General features: G+C 38.3%; 5 protein-coding genes across 7 annotated transcripts in view; 2 read left to right on the forward strand and 3 right to left on the reverse strand.

The window, feature by feature from the left end:
* The window catches only part of LOC134815768 (probable dimethyladenosine transferase), a 70,791-nt gene that overhangs the window by 21,931 nt on the left and 28,571 nt on the right, over positions 1–20,289 (forward strand). The window contains exons 2-6 of one of the 2 annotated variants that reach the window (XM_063824357.1): positions 7,093–7,222; positions 7,369–7,488; positions 7,605–7,835; positions 7,972–8,100; positions 8,223–8,750. The exons of the other annotated variant lie outside the window; for it this stretch is intronic. Coding sequence (XP_063680427.1) covers positions 7,106–7,222; positions 7,369–7,488; positions 7,605–7,835; positions 7,972–8,100; positions 8,223–8,564 — 939 coding nt within the window. The 5' untranslated portion in view covers positions 7,093–7,105 and the 3' untranslated portion in view covers positions 8,565–8,750. Of the gene's footprint in view, positions 1–7,092; positions 7,223–7,368; positions 7,489–7,604; positions 7,836–7,971; positions 8,101–8,222; positions 8,751–20,289 lie in introns of those variants that run through there. 2 annotated transcript variants of the gene reach the window in all.
* On the forward strand, positions 122–1,599 carry LOC134815782 (uncharacterized). Its single transcript, XM_063824371.1, has 3 exons — positions 122–267; positions 855–937; positions 1,072–1,599. The coding sequence occupies exons 1-3, from the start codon at positions 123–125 to the stop codon at positions 1,243–1,245; spliced, it is 402 nt and encodes a 133-aa protein (XP_063680441.1). The 5' UTR covers position 122; the 3' UTR covers positions 1,246–1,599.
* On the reverse strand, positions 9,359–11,806 carry LOC134815767 (protein FAM98A-like). The gene is made up of 5 exons (XM_063824356.1): positions 11,548–11,806; positions 11,207–11,372; positions 10,725–11,063; positions 10,412–10,597; positions 9,359–9,927 (listed from the first exon to the last, which is right to left on the reverse strand). Exons 1-5 carry the CDS (start codon positions 11,760–11,762, stop codon positions 9,544–9,546), a joined length of 1,290 nt encoding a protein of 429 aa, XP_063680426.1. The 5' UTR covers positions 11,763–11,806; the 3' UTR covers positions 9,359–9,543.
* LOC134815764 (exosome complex exonuclease RRP44-like) lies at positions 11,992–20,282 on the reverse strand. 2 transcript variants are annotated; one of them, XM_063824352.1, is made up of 14 exons: positions 18,797–20,282; positions 18,589–18,647; positions 18,118–18,393; positions 17,795–17,955; positions 17,444–17,606; positions 16,779–17,194; positions 16,407–16,575; positions 16,008–16,207; positions 14,423–14,627; positions 13,929–14,289; positions 13,605–13,768; positions 13,222–13,388; positions 12,716–12,845; positions 11,992–12,468 (listed from the first exon to the last, which is right to left on the reverse strand). In XM_063824352.1, exons 4-14 carry the CDS (start codon positions 17,950–17,952, stop codon positions 12,316–12,318), a joined length of 2,286 nt encoding a protein of 761 aa, XP_063680422.1. In that variant the 5' UTR covers positions 17,953–17,955; positions 18,118–18,393; positions 18,589–18,647; positions 18,797–20,282; the 3' UTR covers positions 11,992–12,315. The 2 variants fall into 2 exon arrangements, with proteins under 2 accessions (XP_063680422.1, XP_063680421.1); XM_063824351.1 differs by having other exon boundaries at positions 18,589–18,651; positions 18,797–19,328.
* LOC134815771 (proteasome subunit beta type-3-like) lies at positions 19,321–20,282 on the reverse strand. The gene has a single exon (XM_063824360.1). The coding sequence runs from the start codon at positions 20,273–20,275 to the stop codon at positions 19,661–19,663; it is 615 nt and encodes a 204-aa protein (XP_063680430.1). The 5' UTR covers positions 20,276–20,282; the 3' UTR covers positions 19,321–19,660.

A 20,289-nucleotide genomic window follows, 5' to 3' on the forward strand; every position in this document is an offset into this window, starting at 1 on the left:
TTGTCTAAAACGAATCACTGTCCATCGTGAAAAATAAAAATCAAATGTCCTGACATGACTGAATTCATCATTTACATTTCTATTCACAGTAGGTAATAAAGTTGCACATTCTCTCTCCAGCAATGTCACTACATCTGTTGAGGAAACCTCTGGACACGTTACCGGGCTTGGTGACTGTGTGTGTACGTACCAAGTTCACTAGCGAGCACTTCAAACGATACAGACCTCTGAACAGGGACAAATATTGGGGCCGGATCGTCGAGCAAGGTAACTTCTTATACAATATGCATACTATGCATAGTGTGTGCAGTGTGATACATTGTGTGTGATGTTATACAATATGCATAGTATGTTTTGTTTTTACCACTTCATTATGTTATGGATTCGACGAGCATTAGCTGTTTGAAATTAATTAAAGCTATATTCTCAACGTGCTATGAACATTGCACAGGTTGTGATGTGGTAGCTGTTAGGGAGGCGATGTAATTCTACACTCTTGTCCCATACAGTTGTTGTGTGTAATTTTTCAATCCTGACCCTATTAGGCCTTAGTTCTAATGCAATTAGTGTTGGTTTTGCGGGCTTCCTTTACCACAGTGTTCTAGAGTTTCATTAGATTATATTTATAAAACTGTAGAACATTATATTTGATCTGTATAGTTTATCAGCTGTATACTTTTAGTGTGTCAACTCGCAGGAATGCAAATGTCAGCTTTTGCACAGTGATAGTTTGAACTTTGATGCCGGATAATATTGCTCTATAACTTTCATAACCTATTTTTATTTCATAGTGTTATTGCCCTTCTCAGTACGTTGCTATTTAAACACTATGTCAGTTAAATTTATTTTGTCAGGTGAGGGTGTTATACCTGGACGAACTATTGCCAGGACCAGAGGAACTGAGTCGATATGGCCCGGAGCTAATGTACAATTAGAGGTAACGTGCAATTTGTTAATTTAAGTTAATATACCCGTAATAATAATAATTAAATACTGGCCCTAGATCATAGATGGGTTATTTCAATATAATTTGGCACAGTATTGAGTTTAATAACATACTGATTTACTCAGCGTAATCATTGGGAGAATGCGCTGATATCCATGGCTATGGGCCAGGTGAGATACCACAAGGAAGCAGTGAACGGAAGGGAGAGATCCTACGTTAGTGTTGACAGGATCTACCATCCGGAGCCTAGATTTGTTCTGAGTAAAGTTATCCCAAAAGAGGAGAACTTGAAAAGATGAACTTGATCAAATTCTGTAATCTGTTGCAAAACATTTTACTTGGTATATATTTTGTAAATTATTGGTCCATGGTAATTTATTTGGCAGTTTGCGCGATTTTTATGGCCTCATTTGAGTAATACTGTGGTATATGAGTCAGTAATTCCTTTACGACAAGAAAGATAACTTTTTAAAGAAAGATAACGTTTTTAAGTAAAACTGAAATTATCACCACTGCTAAGTAAGGCATACTGATTTTGAACTTTGTTTATTTTGAATCAGTCATTCTTAAATAATTTTGAAATCAATTGTGTGTTCTTTCAGTCTTGGTTGCAGGAGGACGGAGTAACCATCCATTCATGCCGATAATTTAGAATAAGTAATACATTTCCACGTTTTCTACAAGACTTTCTCCTCATTATCTAATATCTATAACTTGTGGTTCTAAATATTCTTGAAATTGCGCTAGATTGATTTAACTCATAAGATCCACTGGATAAGATTTAATAATTTAATGATTGACCAATTCAATTATCAAATACAAAATAATCAATAATTCAATATATGTTCAGGGTATGAAGTTTAAAGAATGAATGTAAGATTTGAGCCTACCCAGCTGCTTAATGTAGATGATCTGCGTTACTGTGAATTTTGCTCGCAAGCCACATTCTCTGATAAAGTTCATGACGATCCATCTTGTATCCTCGATGACTTGAACCTCGTCAGTAGTTCCAACAGCCACACAAAAACCTTGAATTACGGATTCTATCAGTGTTTTTTAAAGAACTGCACCGCACAGGTGAAGGAGTCGACAGACTTCAGCTCACACCTCACAAATCATGGTATTTGGCTGGAAGAAGCCAGATCCAAGTACAGGTACAAATGTGAGAAATGTTCTTATAAAACCACTCAGCAGCGATATCTCGATAACCATAAAGAAACATGCTCTGCAACCGGGGACAGTTCAAGTTCTGAGGACGAATCTAATAAGGCTGGGATAGATATGGCGGACAAGAACAATGAGGCTGACAAGAACAATGAGGCTGAGGCTGGCTCCTGTAGTAATTCTGATTCTAAACTTTTAGATGCTGAGGAGAAGAGTAATTCTTCTCAGTTACCTAAACAGAAGGTAGCAGAGCAGATTCCAAAAGGGCATAACATCCGTCACAGGCATCGCTGTACGGACTGTAACTACAGCACAACCCAGGCAAGGTACTTAGCATCTCATCAAGTTAACTATTGCAGTAAGGATAAAACAGCACAACCTGCTGAAACAACACGTGACAGTACAGTATCTGTACCAGCTAGCTCAACTCCACAAATGAAGGCGCCGCTCAAACTGGAAATGACCAGTCCACCTCTGCCTCGCAAACCCAATGAATTTAAAATGAGACTGGGCAAATCAAACTCTGCTCCACAGTCACCAGACACGAGTGATAATGAAGAAGATCAAGATGGGAACGAAAATGCAGTGCCACAGAGAGTGAATAAAAAACTTGGCGTATCTGGGAGATTAAACTGCTCTAATTGTAATTATTCTACAACACAGGAACGTTATCTAGAGAGACACAACAAGACATGTGCTGGTTCCAACTCAAAGGTGCTGTCTTGTAAGATCTGTTCTTATGATGCCCAAAATCCGTGGACTCTAACGGTCCATATGCAGTCTCACCGTATATCCAATAAAACTCCAGATAAGTTATTGGATGTGAATACAGAGCCTGAACAAGGCAACAATCTTTCAACTGAATCCCCTGGTGTACTCTCTCCAATTGATAATATCAGCAATCTCGAGCTTCATAAATGTACTGATTGTAGCTTCAAGACAAAGAATGTTGCTCTATTTGAACTGCATATTAAATCCTGTATTAGAAACAAGAGAAAACGTGATTCAATTTTTAAACAAAAGAAAGCTCAAGTCCTTTTGAGGCGGGTCATGTTAACCAAAGATCAAGCAAAAGTTGGAAAGTTCAACTGCAATCTCTGTTCTTTTACAAGTACTACCAAGATTTCTGTGAATATGCACAAAATTGCAGATCATTGTAAAAAAGCCAAGAAAAAATTAAGAGAGGCCGAGGAACAATTAACCAAAGAAAAGTGTACGAAATCGTCAAATTATATTGCCCCGAAACTACAATGTTCGTTCTGCCCATACAAAGCTAAGTTTTCTATTATGGTCAAGCATCACGAAAGAAAATGCAGCTCAGCTCTTTACAAGAATTGGAGATGTGGAAAATGTTCAGACGTTCTTGCCACCAGAGAAAAGTTTGATCGACATATCCTGAATTGCAAGTCTGTTTCAGCCAGTACAGAACATGAAAAGCCTCAAAAAATCGAAGAAAGAAGATGTAAAAGGTGCTCTTATCATGCCAACTCGAAAGTTAAATTCGCCATACATCAAAATATGTGTGGAATGCCTGGATTAGAGAATTTTAGATGTAAACAGTGCAATCATCTTTCGCGTTATGTAACTGGGTTCAAACACCACACTGCTAAGTGTAATTTGAAGGCAAGTAACATCCTCAATAAAACTTGCTCAAAATGCCCATACCGTGCATGGACCCAGCTCGGCCTTGCAAGTCACACCAGTATTTGTGGAAAGAACATTTATAATTCGAATAGGTGCCAGAATTGTCATTTCATTGCCAAAACTCCTCATCGTTATCTGAAGCACAAAATGAGCTGCAAGGCGTCTGGTGGGGTTGGCAGAAAGATTACGAAGAAGTGCTTAAAGTGTTCCGGAGTGATACCAATGGCTGCATACCATACGATACACAAACATAGATGTGGTAACCCACTATTTGAGGCATTCAAGTGCTCATATGTAGGCTGCTTTTACATTGGAAAAAGTGATGTTTCCATGAAGGTACACAACGGAAAGATTCACAATGAAGTGGTTGTAGCTAGTGCCAAGCTCAAGGTTAGTCATCCCAGCGTCCCCAATGTTAGCCGACCTGCCATTTCCAAGGGTGTTCGGCACAGTTGTGTGATTTGCCCTTTCTTCAGTAGTAACAAGATTAAAATAGAGAGGCACATGGCTTTATGTCGCGCTAGAAAAAATGGCTGTAAAATAGTTGATGCATGCAAATATTCAGACTGTTTCTTTCTGGCTAAAAATAAAAAAGGCATGAAAACTCACTGCAGAGTTGTTCACAGGGAATCTCCAGAGGCGTCTTCTTGTCCAAAAGTGTCGGTGACTCAGAAACCTAAATCATTAGAAGCGAAGGCAAGCATAAAAAGAGCAAAAATGCTTCGACATAAAAACCGACATAAATGCACATTTTGTCCTTATTCTCGCTGCGATAACAGGCCTGTTATGTCTCATCAAGCCCTGTGTGCCCTCCGTAAAAATGGTGTGAGTGGTATCATTGCTTGTGAATACCCTGACTGTTATTTCTTATCAGAATCTGCTCATGGTTATAATGTACATCTGAAAACGCATCCTGTTGCTGTAACCCCAGATTCTTCTGAGATGATTGATCATGATGTATCTAAAGGCAATGCTCGTTCATTATTGACTCAGAATGTATCTTCATTTAGTGGCTCCAAAAAGAGGCCCAAAAAAATGCATAAAATGGTACGATTCAATTGTGACAAGTGTCCTTATTCTTGTTTATCAAAGATGGCAATTTTAAAACACAAGCTTTTATGTGCCCGCAAATTGAAAGGTGATAAATTAATCAATGCGTGCAGTTACCCTGGTTGTTATTACTTAACAGCCGGAGCCTCAGATAAAGGTATGAAAAGTCACGAGACTAAATACCATCCACAAGCAAATAACAACGATGAACCATGTCAGAATGATGTATTTGAAGAAAATGTGGAACCTGAAGTGCATTGTAATGACACAGAAGGTATCATTGCTTGCGAATACCCTGACTGTTATTTCTTATCAGAATCTGTTCATGGTTATAATGTACATCTGAAAACGCATCCTGTTGCTGTAACCCCAGATTCTTCTGAGATGATTGATCATGATGTATCTAAAGGCAATGCTCGTTCATTATTGACTCAGAATGTATCTTCATTTAGTGGCTCCAAAAAGAGGCCCAAAAAAATGCATAAAATGGTAAGATTCAATTGTGACAAGTGTCCTTATTCTTGTTTATCAAAGATGGCAATTTTGAAACACAAGCTTTTATGTGCCCGCAAATTGAAAGGTGATAAATTAATCAATGCGTGCAGTTACCCTGGTTGTTATTACTTAACAGCCGGAGCCCCACGAGGTATGAAATCTCACGAGGGTAAATACCATCCACAAGAAAATAACAACGATGAACCATGTCAGAATGATGTAGTTGAAGAAAATGTGGAACCTGAAGTGCATTGTAATGACACAGAAGATGCGACAACAAATTCTTCCCAGGTTGCTGTTTGTGATGCCACATCCCTGAAGCATCTCTTCCCCAAACAGGAACCTGTTGAAGAAGATTACTACACGTGTGATAAGTGCTCCTACAAATGCTTCCAATCTGATGTTGCGCAGATCCAGTCCCACAAGGAGCACTGTCGAACTCAACTGTTTGACAAGTTCAAATTGCCCCTTGTCTCCCCGAGCATCAACGAGACAAACCTTGTCAAGTCAAACATTGGAAGGGAAAGTCGAATCAAGATTAATGCTGAAGCTATTCTGCCAAAAACTGAATTGGTTTCCTCTGATGACCAACAACCTTCTCACGATATATCTGATCCTCAATCTGCTCTTCCAACAGCTAAGTCACCCGAACTTGTACCCACCACTCATGTGGAGGGTGAATCATCTCAAGAAAATGAAATTATTGTCTCTAACCCATCCGAGCCTGCGGATTCAGTGGATAATATCTTTGACTCTGATGAACTTGATGACTTAGACTTGTGCCTCGATTCAGAATACTTCATATGATTAGTTTTTAGTTAAACAGGTTAATAAGCCGTATTTTCATGCCTAAAGTAGGTACACGGGTTGACATTGAATTGTTTGCAGGGACTCGCACATTTGTTCGTTTTTAACATATCGAGAATATTATTATATTAGACTACTTTAATTCATAGTCATAAATTATTAGATTAGACTACTTTAATTCATAGTCATAAATTATCAGACAATTAAACCGTATTACAAATTACAATGATTAATCATGGCGACTGTGTTCAAGTTAACCGTGGTATTACCATATATTGTTATTAGGCATGAAAGTGCTGCGTGGCGTAAGTGTGATTCAAAATACAACTGTATGTACCTCAATACTCTCAAACACTTTCGTGGCGCAGCGACTGTGTAACTTAGTAATAAATGTTAGTTCATCATGTTAAGATAATTTTTATAACTGGATATTTTCTTTGACATTATTTTACCTGCACGAATGTATGTATTAAAAGTTCACTACTTTTATTTGTATCCATGATATTTCTGTTGCCTGATTTTTAACTGACATGGCAAGACTTCTCGTCTGCTCCTGAAGATCTTCCCTGATTTCACCTGGTAATTTTCGTTCAATATATTGATTTTTGTTTGACGAACTTCGTGAACCATAATGATATGTAATATCCACAACATTTAAAATCTGATTTTTATTTTCATATTTCTAGATTAAATTTATAACTTGAATCGATTAATTTTATTGTTTATGTAGTTATTAACTGCTAGTTAACCATGTTCTATTAATAACTTATGAGTTTTAAAGAATTTGCTGTTTTTTTGCTTCTTGTTGGTTAATAATATGTTAGAAGCTGGTTGCTTTAAACCCTTTAAATCACACATGGACCTCTCAACTAGGATTATAATTAATATAGTTCTTCACCACTATCCCTAATATTTGATATTATGATAACATTATTTATCAATATTTATTATTTTATCAAAATATTAACGAGATCTCATGCTTTTGTAGCAGAGTTAGAAATGCCGAAAGTGCAGAAAGAGCGCCAAGCGGCAGCGCAACGCAAGGGTAAGACCACTCAACAAGCTGTTAGACAAAGCATAACATTCAACAAAGACTTTGGACAGCATATCCTTCGGGTAACTCCAGAAGCTTGGCTTCGTTTTTGTTCGTTTAAGTTTTTACTGACAGAAAAATGTGGAATATTACAAAACCAGCTTACATTTCTGTTGATACCATACAAAGTGTTCGACAATGAGTGTAATTCCGATGGTGATAATTTCAGAATCCAATGGTGGTACAAAGTATAGTGGATAAAGCAGGTATCAAAAGTTCAGACGTTGTCATGGAGATTGGACCTGGTACAGGAAACTTGACCGCTAAACTTTTGGAGAAGGCAAAAAAGGTAAATTGTGACTTTGAATCGAAATTTTAATTGTCTTTACCATTCCATTAATACTTTTCAGTGGGAAGATGAACGAAAGTAATCTCTTTATTAGTGATCACTTATGGTAATTTCAGGTGATAGCATTTGAAATAGATCCGAGGATGGTTGCAGAACTCCGGAAACGCTTCATGGGAACACCATACATGAGCAAGCTTGAAATAGTGGTCGGAGATTGTATCAAATCAGAGTTCCCGGACTTTGATGTATGTGTTGCCAACATGCCATATCAGATATCTTCACCTTTCGTCTTCAAACTTCTGCTTCATAGGAAGTTCAGATGTGCAGTTCTTATGTTTCAGAAAGAGGTAAACTCAAAATCATCTTGGGATGTTAGAAATAGTTATACGAATTCAAAGATCAATTTTTTACATATCAGAAAATTTAATCATAATAATTTATATTGTCCTCTCGTGACGATGAAAATGATATTTTTGTTTTCAGTTTGCAGAGAGATTATACGCAAAGCCCGGAGATAAGCTTTACTGCAGGCTATCAGCTAACACCCAACTTATGGCCAGAGTTGCGCACGTGCTTAAAGTTGGAAAAAACAACTTCAAACCTCCACCTAAGGTAACGTTATTATATTTTCATGAATTTTTGTTGTGGTTTTAAAACTTGATCTACCCTTATTTCGTGGTTATTAAACTGTATTCTACCCTCTTTCATACACATGTTAATTTAAACCGTTTCAGGTTGATTCAAGTGTTGTAAGAATCGAGCCCTTGAACCCAATGCCAAACATAAACTTTGTGGAATGGGACGGACTCACTAGAATCCTTTTCACTCGTAAAAACAAAACTCTATCAGCGATCTTCAAATCTAAAGCAGTTATCGAACTTCTTACAAAGAACTATCAGATTTATTGTAGCCTGAACGAGGTCATGGTTCCAGAGGACTTCGATATAAAGAAAAAGATTGAAGCAATATTAGTGGAATGCGACTTCAGTATCACACGTTCGAGAACAATGTCAAATGACCAGTTTTTACAACTTTTGGAACGTTTTAACGCTAATGATATTCATTTCTCATCTTAATTTTGTTATAACAGGGAAAATAAAGAGTCAGCATATTCCTTTTTAATCTCCTTAATGGACATCTTTAGCGGTTACATTTTATAGGGTTTCATGTATCCAGGTCTCAGATTTGGGGTTCATTCTCTTTATTTATTGACCAGTTTTTGTTACGAGTTTCCGTTGAAGTGGTAAGTTATTCGTTTTAAATTCACTATTTTCCTGTGTAGTACGGTGGTGGAATAATCAGCAACAATCTTACATCCACGGAAGCGTGTAACACGTTTTAAGTGGGCCGGTCGCAGTACAATCCACATATTTGGAAGGAGTAGTGTTTAATAGATTAACATTGAAGCGCAAGAAATCTTATTTCCACTCTGCGTCGCATTCGTAAGTACGTGCGGCCGGGTGTATGTAGTCCCATTTGCATTGGCCTATCGCACGTACGCAAGTTCTGTGTGTTGACACATCCAGGGCCAGGGGGGGCTATGCTTAGAGTTAATGGCTCTAAACAAATGCCTTATTGTTCCTTAAAACCGTGTAGCTAGACAGCCTTCTTCGGAGATCAGTTTCACCGTAAATAAGGTACATAATTCACCTTGAAGCCAAGAATAACCGTCCGCTATGTCATGTTTGGCGTTTAGTTTGAAGTTAAAGTGGCTGTTGAAACTTGAAGACCACGCCCCGAATTTCAGAATTTCAGAGATCCCAAGAGGTTGATCATAAAAGTTCGATCTAAATACACTAGCGTTATGGCCGCTAATACCATTTCCTTACAGATTAGTTCAGTACCGAAAAGTAACAAGATAAACTAAATCTTCTTATGTCCTTGAATAGATTCTACATAATAAACCTTTCTACCGTAATTTAATTAATACTCAAATATCTCTGTCCAACAACTCGTTAAATACAACTAAACATCGTTCTAAAACACAAAACTTTATAAAAAAGGGTCAACAAATTAAAAACTACGCTAACACCATGCATAAATCACAACAATACTTCAATAAACACCACCCTGGTTACCACCACCCCCACCCCGGCTATAACCACCCCAGCTCCCTCCCCGGTTTGCTCGATTGTTCTGGAAACCACCACGTCTGTTACCACCTTGGTTCGGCTGCTGTCCCGGATTCTGCTGGTCGTTCTGGGGTTGTCCCGGATTGTTCATTCGATCATGATACCCTTTGTTCTGATGGTACCCCTGCTGTCTGTTCTGATTAGTTTGTTGCTGATATCGATTACCACGCGATGCTTGTGATTGACCCCCGCGTGTTTGCTGGTAATGATAACCTCCTCCACGTCCCCTCTTATTCTTGTCTTTCTGCCAAGATGGTATTTCTGGTTCTGGTCGCTGTTCTAAAGGTCTTCCACCTCTATCAGGAACCTGAAACAAAGATTCAAGATTATACATATTCACTTGCGGTTAATTTTCACATTATTAAAGTAAATGATGGTAAATAAACAGTGTTCAGAGTTGACAGTATTTCAAAACAGTGTCCAAGGCGAGTGAATGACACACACACAGGGCTAGTGTAATGATGCAGTAACACCCGGACATATCACTTTCGCAGCATCGACGACAGTTTACCGGGTGAATTTACACTCAGAACCCATGCTACACGTCGGAATTTTCTCGAATTCATTCGGCTCAGGGCTTTCTCTTGAGCATATATAGCTTAGGTGAATGGACAACAAATCAAACGCGCAGATACGCGCGCCAAAATCTGGGTAGATTGCTGAAAGCTTGAGATCTTTGTATCGCAAAATTACTACATTTTGCTAGTAGCGAGGGCAAGCTTGCACTTTTGTCCCATGTTATGTCCGGACTCCTGATTGGTGCATGCCGTTTAAAATGTAAGATTTCTTACCTGTCCCACAATGACCATCTTGTTGAGCTTGGTCTTGGTGTTATCCCTCACTGAACCGCTACTCGTCTTAGGAATGCATGCTAAATCCACTCTAGCAGCTAAAACGTCTGCCACCCCAAGGTTAGCAGAGTCTTTCATAATCCGCCTTTGCAAGTTATAAACTTTGTCCAGCGTCTCAGCTTTATCCTGGAGAAAGAACGTCAACGATTGATAGTTTACAATTCATCAAAACCGCCAAATAGGTAAAGTTTGGTGATTAAGTGGTCCCAAAATTAATATTGAGTGCGTACAGAAATAGGAGTATCAATAATACCTTATTCTTTCCCCATTTGAACGAAGATAAAGTCAAGTCCAGCCTCTTGAGTAAAGTTTTGAATCTTATCGTGTATTCTTCGTTCAAAACATGGCTGACTTCCTCAAACTTTTGCCATTCCTCTGGTTTCAGGGATAACTTCAGAATAGGATCAGAGAGTAGACCATTCACAGTTTCTCCATTTCTATTAGCAATTTCATTTATCTTGTGTATTATAGTTTCAAAAATGTCAGGTATTTCGTCCTCAGGACCAGGTGACTGTAGACTGAGAGTACTGTAAATAGTTGCCAGATCTTGGAGGGCAGGGTGACCAGAGAAACAACCCTTATCTGTATTTATCTGCAGAAGTTTTTAAATGAGCCAAATTTACTTATTTGTTTGACAAGATCCAACATGAAATAATAGCGACGACCTTTAAAAAATCCCCGAATGCTTGAGTACCTGAGCAGCAAATTGAAGACCCGGAAAAAACCGGAGTGTACCTGCTTAGTTTTGGTATGAGAAGCGGCCGCGAGTCTAACAGACATCAGCTCATGTACAAGGTAGTGCAGGACTGCAGTACGATTGTTGGGATCAGTCAGTGAGTCTGCTCCTCCTATACCAGGAACTGGACATCCTAACTCAATTACAACCGTACTCAGTTCAACTCTAGAGGATAGTAGTATTCATGAGTTGTCCCGTGATTTAAACAGACGTGCATGAGTCATGGAGAAAAAGTTAAACAAAGAAATCTCAACAACAAACTGATCATGTGTTAGTTGTGATATGAAATGTTGTTGAGGATGCTTATTTACAACTTTTAAAATGAGAGTTTAATTTGTACCTGAAAAGTGGCTCTTCATCAGGCGACTGAGGAATAGAGACCGGCTCCACATGCCCCTTCATCTGATAACACAACCACACCACAACCTTGGTATACATGTTACTACAAGCCTTGCCACCCAGCATACCCTTCAGAGCCCCACTATTCGGGGGTTGGAAGGGACAGTTGACCTGCTGGAGCCCTTCTGTTATGTCGTCAAATAGAAGAGCAGCCATGGTGGGGTGTACTATAGAGGGTACAGGGGTTTAGGGACCCTGAAATAATGGGCTGCAAATAGAAACATGTTTGGGGAGATGTGAGTGTGTGGGAATCTTTTGAATTTCAAAAATAAACACGGATTTTTATTGACGATGGGATTTGCTTCGGCGCAGGAACAGGGTTTCAGTTATATTATTATAGATCGTTGCTTGAAAGTTGAAAAGAACTGACAAAGTAATACTACTGTTTCAAAAGTTCAAAATAATCAAAACATATCAAATGGTCAATAAATAGAGAATAAGTTAAATGATAGTTAAAAACATCTCTGCTTTTGGCAGTTGACACCGTGCTTTTAAAGCACGGTGCTTTGATTCATTAGCCCCCATTTCAGTCAAACACTGCCAATATAAAGCCAGGCTACATAAATTAAAAGCAACGCCACTGGCATTGTGGTTCTGTCTAAAAATAAAAACCTAAAAAAGTCTAAACAACTTGATCATATGTCTCTTATATATTCGATCACGTGTGACTAAATATCTGATCACGTGTCTCAATTGCGAAGACACATCATCAGTGTCTGGCAGAATCAGGTCGGGGCACGTGGGGCTCGTCATTATTGCCCATAGTAACGTAAATAGGTTCCACGCTAACTCCAGGTATAATGGGGTTCACAAGCTTCATCCTCAGTTTCTTGTGCTGAATGTTGCAGTCTTCCACCGAGATCTGGAGATAATTTCTGTGATTACCCCACGTGATGGACACGAGCACACCAACAATGCGTGGTGTGATGATATTGATTACATTCACATGCAGTATGGTAGTATTGAGATGTAAGAACTAATAATGTTTTCAATGTCATTCCGAATTAACACGTACGCTGCCGTTGTAGAGCTTTTCAGCCAAAAATTCCAAAAATGGCAGTCTCTAGAAAAGGAACTACAAGTTTAAAACCCCAGGTTTAGCAACATACCTGAACTATAACTCTGTCGAACATTTGTAAGGTAACTCTGCCCACTGTCAATTTACACTTATCTTCTTCGTACACAAATTCAACCTTTGAATCCACTGCCTTCAGAAATATGGTGCTTTCTAACCCGTACCTGATAAATTGTAATGATCGTTTAGGGGCATTTACTGCTAATTGGGTAAAACTACACTAATCAATTAGCATATTAACATACACCACTCCAGCTCCCCTTACACAGATTACACGTTTCTATCAACACTGCTGACAAGACATGTCCAACTAATTGTTGTTAGTCAGGTCATGCATACATTTTACTGGGAATTCTAGAGTCTTCTCCCGCCAATATATTAAGACCATGGTCTAAGTTCATGACATGTGACAAAATATTTGTCACGTTACACTTGTTAGTAATATGCAGTGGCATTGCATATAAGAATTATACAGAACGTTCGAGAATACTACATATATATTATATAATACGCCGAACACTAGTTTTAAAACCCGTGTACCTTCTAACGAGTACGACGACAGCGTTTCTCCGTACGAAGAGAATGTACGCGTCCTCGTCCATACATTTGTCCTTGAAGTAGAGTTGTGTATGGAGAGCGATGGAAGCTCGCTGTACTAGTTGAGCTTGGTGATGACGGTAGTTCATGTTCTCGCACCATTCGTGTACCTGTGGGAGAATACACGTTCAGTTTGATAAATCCATAGAAGCTAAAATGAGTTAAAGCCATTGAAGCTAAAACGAGATGAGCATATTTAATCAAGTCGAATCAAGTACAGTATCGAATGTTGTAAAAATTGTAAGGAAATCCGTGCACCAAGCTACACACAGCATTCCACACATTCCCATTGCTACAACCCCAGTAATCCCCAGTTTTACACCTACAATGTTTCTGTCCAGCAGCTCAGTATAAGTCTTGTCCTGCCCAACACTTGCAGCGAGGAGTCTGTGGACGAGGAGATCAGGATATCGTCTGATTGGAGAGGTGAAGTGGGTGTACATTGGTACTGCCAGACCGTAATGGAAATATTCCTCTTCAGGCAACATTCCTGGGGCGTAAAACGTTAGTAAATCACGTACAATTTACATTTGCAGGATGGAGATAAAATCACGTACAATAAAATCACGTACAATAAAATCACATACGAATCCAATTCGTGTATTTTGAACATTTTACCTAATAATAAAGGAAAATGTTTTAGCTCGTACCTGAGCAGAAGTAGACAGCCTGCATCATGCACCTTGTACTGACAATCCTCAGAAGAATATTGAAGAAAGGATCGCCCGGAATGTTTGCATTCTCCAGCGAGTATGCTAGTTCAGCGTTTGTGCTACACTTCACTTGGATCCCCTTCACCGCTGCTGCATTGACCAGCAAGTCGAAGTTTGTCAGGGGTGGTGAGGGATGGCGACGCAGGACGGCACACTGGGGGAACTCCTTCTCAATGTGTCGCGCGACTTCGCAGTTCGCTAACAACATGAACTCCTCGATCAAAGAATTTGTTTCTTTCAGTTCTTTTGTTTCGATACCGATAGGATCGTGTGTTTCACTGTCAATGTGAAATCGCACCTGGTTAAGAGAGGTGTGAGAATTTCACAAATAATTATCTCACAAATAATAAGCTCACAAATAATAAACATGTTACTAAAGTACTAAATTGTGTTTTAGATTGAGAAATGTTAGAAATATTAGTCCCACATACCTCAGGTGAAGCAAGAGTTAAAGCTCCAGCCTCAATCCTTCTCTGTTTCAGCTTCTTAGCCAGCTCATTGAGCCCTCTCAGTCCCTCCGAGAGTGGATCTGTCCTACTCTTATCATCTATCAGTATCTGAGCCTCCATGTAGGTTAGAGCTGCTACTGATCTGATCACTGTCTTACAGAATCTCCTGCTCACTATTTCCCCTTCTCTGGAAAGTAACTGATGTTAGATTTTACAGTATGTAGTATTACACATGCACAAGTAGAAATTATGGTTACAAGTTGCAACTATGGTCACAACTTACAAGTACCAACTATGGTTACAAGTAGCAACTATGTTTACTTATCTTGCTTGCAGCTGATGCAGTCTAGACTGACTAGGCTATTACATTAGCTAGGCTCTGGAATGATCGCGATTTAACATTTAAACAGGCAGCATGGCTCAACAAAATGCACACAGAGATCTAGACGTTTCCTGCCACATCTTGCTTATTAACACATTTTACTGAGTTAATGTGTTATCTCGCTGCATCGTGCATGCAGTGTTTACACTTTACTAAACGTGACAGGTGGCTCACATCTTTGTACAAATATTTATCTAGAACAAAAAATAACATACAACATACACTCGTCAGTAACAAGGACAATAATGCCATATTTGGTCTTATAACCTTACAATTAGTTCCCGAATAGTAAAATGACATACCAAGCTCGGCGAGCTATACGGTATAATGATGCCTGTAAATGGTTAGCGAGCTAAGAAATGAATCAGAGGAAACCAAACCCATTGGGCTACACAGTCACATGGGTACAAAGAGACAATTGTGACCTAATTACATCGGACACACCGGACTAGGTGAGTAACCATGTTAATGGTTTTGTAAGAGGTAAGGATGTATGTAGAACAATTTTAACACAGCTGCTAGATGTACGATGCTTGCAGGAGACTAGTATATTACAGAAATAGATATTAAAATACTAATTATTTAATAGATATTAAAATACTAATTATTTAATAGATATTAAAATACTAATTATTTAATAGATATTACAATACTAATTATTTAATAGATATTACAATACTAATTATTTAATAGATATTACAATACTAATTATTTAATAGATATTACAATACTAATTATTTAATAGATATTAAAATACTAATTATTTAATAGATATTAAAATACTAATTATTTAATAGATATTAAAATACTAATTATTTAATAGATATTACAATACTAATTATTTAATAGATATTACAATACTAATTATTTAATAGATATTAAAATACTAATTATTTAATAGATATTACAATACTAATTATTTAATAGATATTAAAATACTAATTATTTAATAGATATTACAATACTAATTATTTAATAGATATTAAAATACTAATTATTTAATAGATATTACAATACTAATTATTTAATAGATATTAAAATACTAATTATTTAATAGATATTACAATACTAATTATTTAATAGATATTAAAATACTAATTATTTAATAGATATTACAATACTAATTATTTAATAGATATTAAAATACTAATTATTTAATAGATATTACAATACTAAATAACTAACTTGGTCATCTCCCAGATGCCGCTGAAAGCAAGTCTGTCCTCGTTAGCCCTCAAAGAACAGAGATTAGAACTTAGTACCTCAGGTACCATGTCGATTCTCTTATCGCACAGATACACACTGGTTCCACGTTTCTGGGCCTCTAGATCCAAGGCAGTTCCTGGTCGGACAAAGTAACTCAAATCTGCGATGTGGACTCCAACCTGAAGGATGAGATTTGTAAATCGCATGATATCCAGTATTTCTCGGTGGGCCCTAAATTCTATTAACCAAACAATACCGCGTGTGTAGCTTTTAGCATTCATTGATGTAACGATAATCTAATTATTCGGTGGATAATCACATTCCAGGAGGAACGAGACACATTTCTCGAATATTCCAAAAAGTTATTTTAATAATTACCTGGCAGTTTCCGTTCGGTAAAGGTTTGTAATGTAAAGCATCGTCGATATCAGTACAGCCGGGCGGATCCACACTGCACACAGTTGTGTTTCTCAGATCTTGCCGGAGCACAAACTCGTAGTCAGGAATAGACCATGGCAACTTTGGAAGACAGTCCAGCACTGATTTACTGGGGGTAATCAAATTTCAGGTTTCTTGATAACAACTGGCTGCTGGCAGCATGATAATCAGATATGTGGGTCCGAGTTACGGGTAATTAATTAAAATGCAGGCACACGGGAAGATAACACACAAGATATCTTGCAATAAATCAAGTTGACGTATCGAATTCTAGCTGGAGAGGTTGTGCCCAAAAACAAAGTATCACCATACCTGAATGGTAGATGAGGAACATCGTGTTCTAACAATAACACCTCCTCCTCAGTATCCCTGTCTCCCATGGGTCCTATATCTCTGATGAAATGACCTAATGGGTACCGTGAGGATCGGGGCCAGCAGTCCACACTGACTATAATCCTGTGTGACATCAGTACATCTGCTTGTCTGGTCTCTATTCGTATCCTCGGGATCCTCTTCTCTGATGGGATGAAGATGTGTCTGGTTTTCTCCGTGTTTACAGTTGGAAGCAACACTCCGCAATAGTTCCTCCAGTTTCGTTTGATGATGCCGATAACGCGTCCAGTGGGTCTCACGTAGATGCTGCTCTCGGAGGTTCCCTCAGCCATGGTGTTCATGTCTTCTTCATCGTCTACCTTCTCGTCAAGCTGGACTGTTCCGCTGGAACCAACCTGGAGGAAGTGAAGATGTTATATTTCCTGCTTGGGTGTGAGGATGGTAATATCCATGATATCCAGTAAGAATGGGAATTATATTATTGGTTCAGTAATGCTCTTAATGTAACAATACAGTACACTAACGGTACACTAAACACAATTATCTCATTTTACTTTCCATGCGGTGTGACATTCAAACGAGTTCAAATTAGAAACCATTAACACACAGCAGTGAATTGAATATTAAATATTCAATTTACTAACCCACTGATTTTTAGGGAATACTTCAATAGCGACAACATCTTCATGAACAGCTCTGTTTAGATTCTTGAGTCCACGTATGATAACCTGTTTGTCGTACGCTGTACACGATACAAATCCTTCTAGATAATTCTCACGGGACGCCTCGAACTTTCCTTGATGATACCTGGAGTGTTGAGTTTTAGAGATAAACTATTAGAACAACCAGTTCTTTCAATACTTACCTCATTATCAGTAATGGTAGGTACAGGAGTGCGGAACAAGAAATAACAATCACCGCCGCACACATATTATGTGGTAGTAATTATGTAATATGTTAACGATCGTCAAGTAGCTGATAAAAAGTTCACATACCGGTTGCTCTTAACTCCCATCTTTATGTCGTATAAAGAGAGATGCTCGTCGAACATCACCTTCTTATCGTGTACAGTGGACGTCTTGTCACCTTTCTCTTGGACTGACAGGTGATCTATTAAGTTCTCACATCCTTTCAGACTCTTCACGTAATCCATCACCTGTGATAAGAAGCTCATCAGGACTCGGTTGGATCGCTTTAATTGATAACTCTTATTTATGACTGTAAGTAGGCCAAAAATAAAACTGAATGATGCATGAAAAATTCTGAGGTGAAATCATAATGATCCATTTAAAGATGTGCAGTGCGAAAGATAACATACCTGATAAGACTTAAGCCCAGCTTTGATGGCCTTATCTCTGTTATCATTATCATTCGTAAGAAGCACGATATCTACATCCAAATGTTTCAGATGTTCTTCATACCACGCTGCAGCTACTCTGATAGCTCTGTCGTTCCTGTCGTTGCAGGACTCGTTAGGTTCACGATCTATGTAAGTAGCACGGTGATGTTCGTTACATAACACGAAGAATCGTTTGGAGTTGTTCTCGATTATCGTTCGGATTCTCTTGTACAGTGAATCGTTGAGATGCCTCACCTAGAATTACAAAGTGATAAGTCATATAAATTATACAGATTTGAAAGTTTTAATCGGGGCCAATCAAGTTTGGTAATCCCGGTATTACACTTAAATCGATTATTGAGAGTTATTAATTCAATTAGATCATCTCTGATGAATGAGTTCCCTCGTATTACTTCATTAGGAATTTAGCAAAGATAATTGGTTATTTACCTCTTGGAGGACAGTTTGAAGGACGATTACATCAGTGATGTTGTGATCTTCTAGGAAATCTATCTGAAAACAAGGTAATCAGCGTCTGAGACTAACAAAAACTTCTTTGAACGAAAAAAACGTTTAAAGTTTTCATACGAAGACAAGAATGAGCGATTAAAAGATTTGTTCTGACTTAAGTAAACCGACGAATCGCAGTAGAAATTACCTGATGTAGGGCTACATTGGTATCAATAACCAGGTAGTGAGGTTTAGGTACAATAGAAGACTCAGCATTCTGCTTTACACACAACTTGGCAGGGGACAAATTAGGGCAAACGCCACAGAGCAAACTTCCACAGGACAGATCATCTCGCAGGTAGTGCTCTCGTACTACTTTTATAATATTCCCCCTCTTCGTTTTCTTAACAAATGTCTTAGCTTTCAGCATCTTAGAAGGGTATAATGAGCACGTGTAACTCTGGCTCTGTGATCCTTGGCTACATATGGTCGGCTTCCGATGTGAGCTGAATAGTTAGTTAGACTGCAATTAGGAGTGGTGTAATTAAGTAAATATAATACATGTCAGGGAGTGTATTGTAACATTTGGGTGTACAACAGGATGTTCCCCACACTCGTTATAATAATGTCGTCAATTTCCCGTACATCTGATTAATATGGTGCACTTTACTTTGGGGAGAGCTGCTGTTTGTCAACTTTTGGTATTTGTAAATGAGAAACGAAACAAGGTCCTTCTAAATAGCGGCTAATGCCTACAAAGTAATTTAGAAATTACATGTGTATTAACTTTAACATCTCATAAAATTGAGAACCTGCTCATCTTGTAGTCATTATATATCATCCTAGATAAATGGAAACTAGTACAAATAAAGCTTCTCCATTGCTAGACTGGTATATTAGTGCCTTAGCAGCTAGTTGCTCTTAGATAACGATGTTCAAATAAATTTATTTATTATGGAAACCCTGCCAAACTACAAATTAACCAACAACAAATAAAATATCGTACGGACTTGAATCGCCAGAAATCCAACAATATTTACAAATCACATTTATCAATAATATCTGAAACGTTCTAGTCCATCCTTGCCTTGAGCTCCCTTTTGGTAATTTTATTGGCCTCAATAATGTACACAACACCACCCCATCCACTGTATGCGTCTCTGTCTTGAGCATTTAGGAGACATTGGGAAATAGTTTCGAACAGTTGATCTGGTTCCATTTCTGGCTTGTAGAGAGTCTCACACATACCATACAGCTGTTCCAGACAAGTTCCAGCGACTACGAAATCGTTAGTTACCATCGGACATCCTATCAGATCAGTTGAAGCGATGAATGGTTCGTTTTTTTCGTCAAGTCCAGCGATAACTGGTTCAATAAAATAGGGACCAAATCTACGTTGGTAGAGGAAATTTGAGACCATACTGAGGAAGGTTTTAGGACTGAGTTCTCTGTCTTCCGATAAACTGTAGAGATTTGTGTGGAATTTCAGTTCGTTAGCAAAGGTCATGACGTCTGTGGCCAATCCAGGCAGACCAATAAATAGTTTCTTGCCCATGGGGAATATCTTCTGAAAGTCGCAAGATACAGTCTGAAATCGAATACCAAGTCTTTTGTCTGCTGCGATAGCCACGCAGTTCTTGCCTTTCATGGCAACCACGGAGGCACCATTGTATTCTAAAATAGACATGATACCTGTAAAAT

This window comes from Bolinopsis microptera, chromosome 5, assembly GCF_026151205.1.
Source record: "Bolinopsis microptera isolate Bmic1 chromosome 5, MBARI_Bmic_1.0, whole genome shotgun sequence".
In the NCBI taxonomy this organism is placed as follows: domain Eukaryota; kingdom Metazoa; phylum Ctenophora; class Tentaculata; order Lobata; family Bolinopsidae; genus Bolinopsis; species Bolinopsis microptera.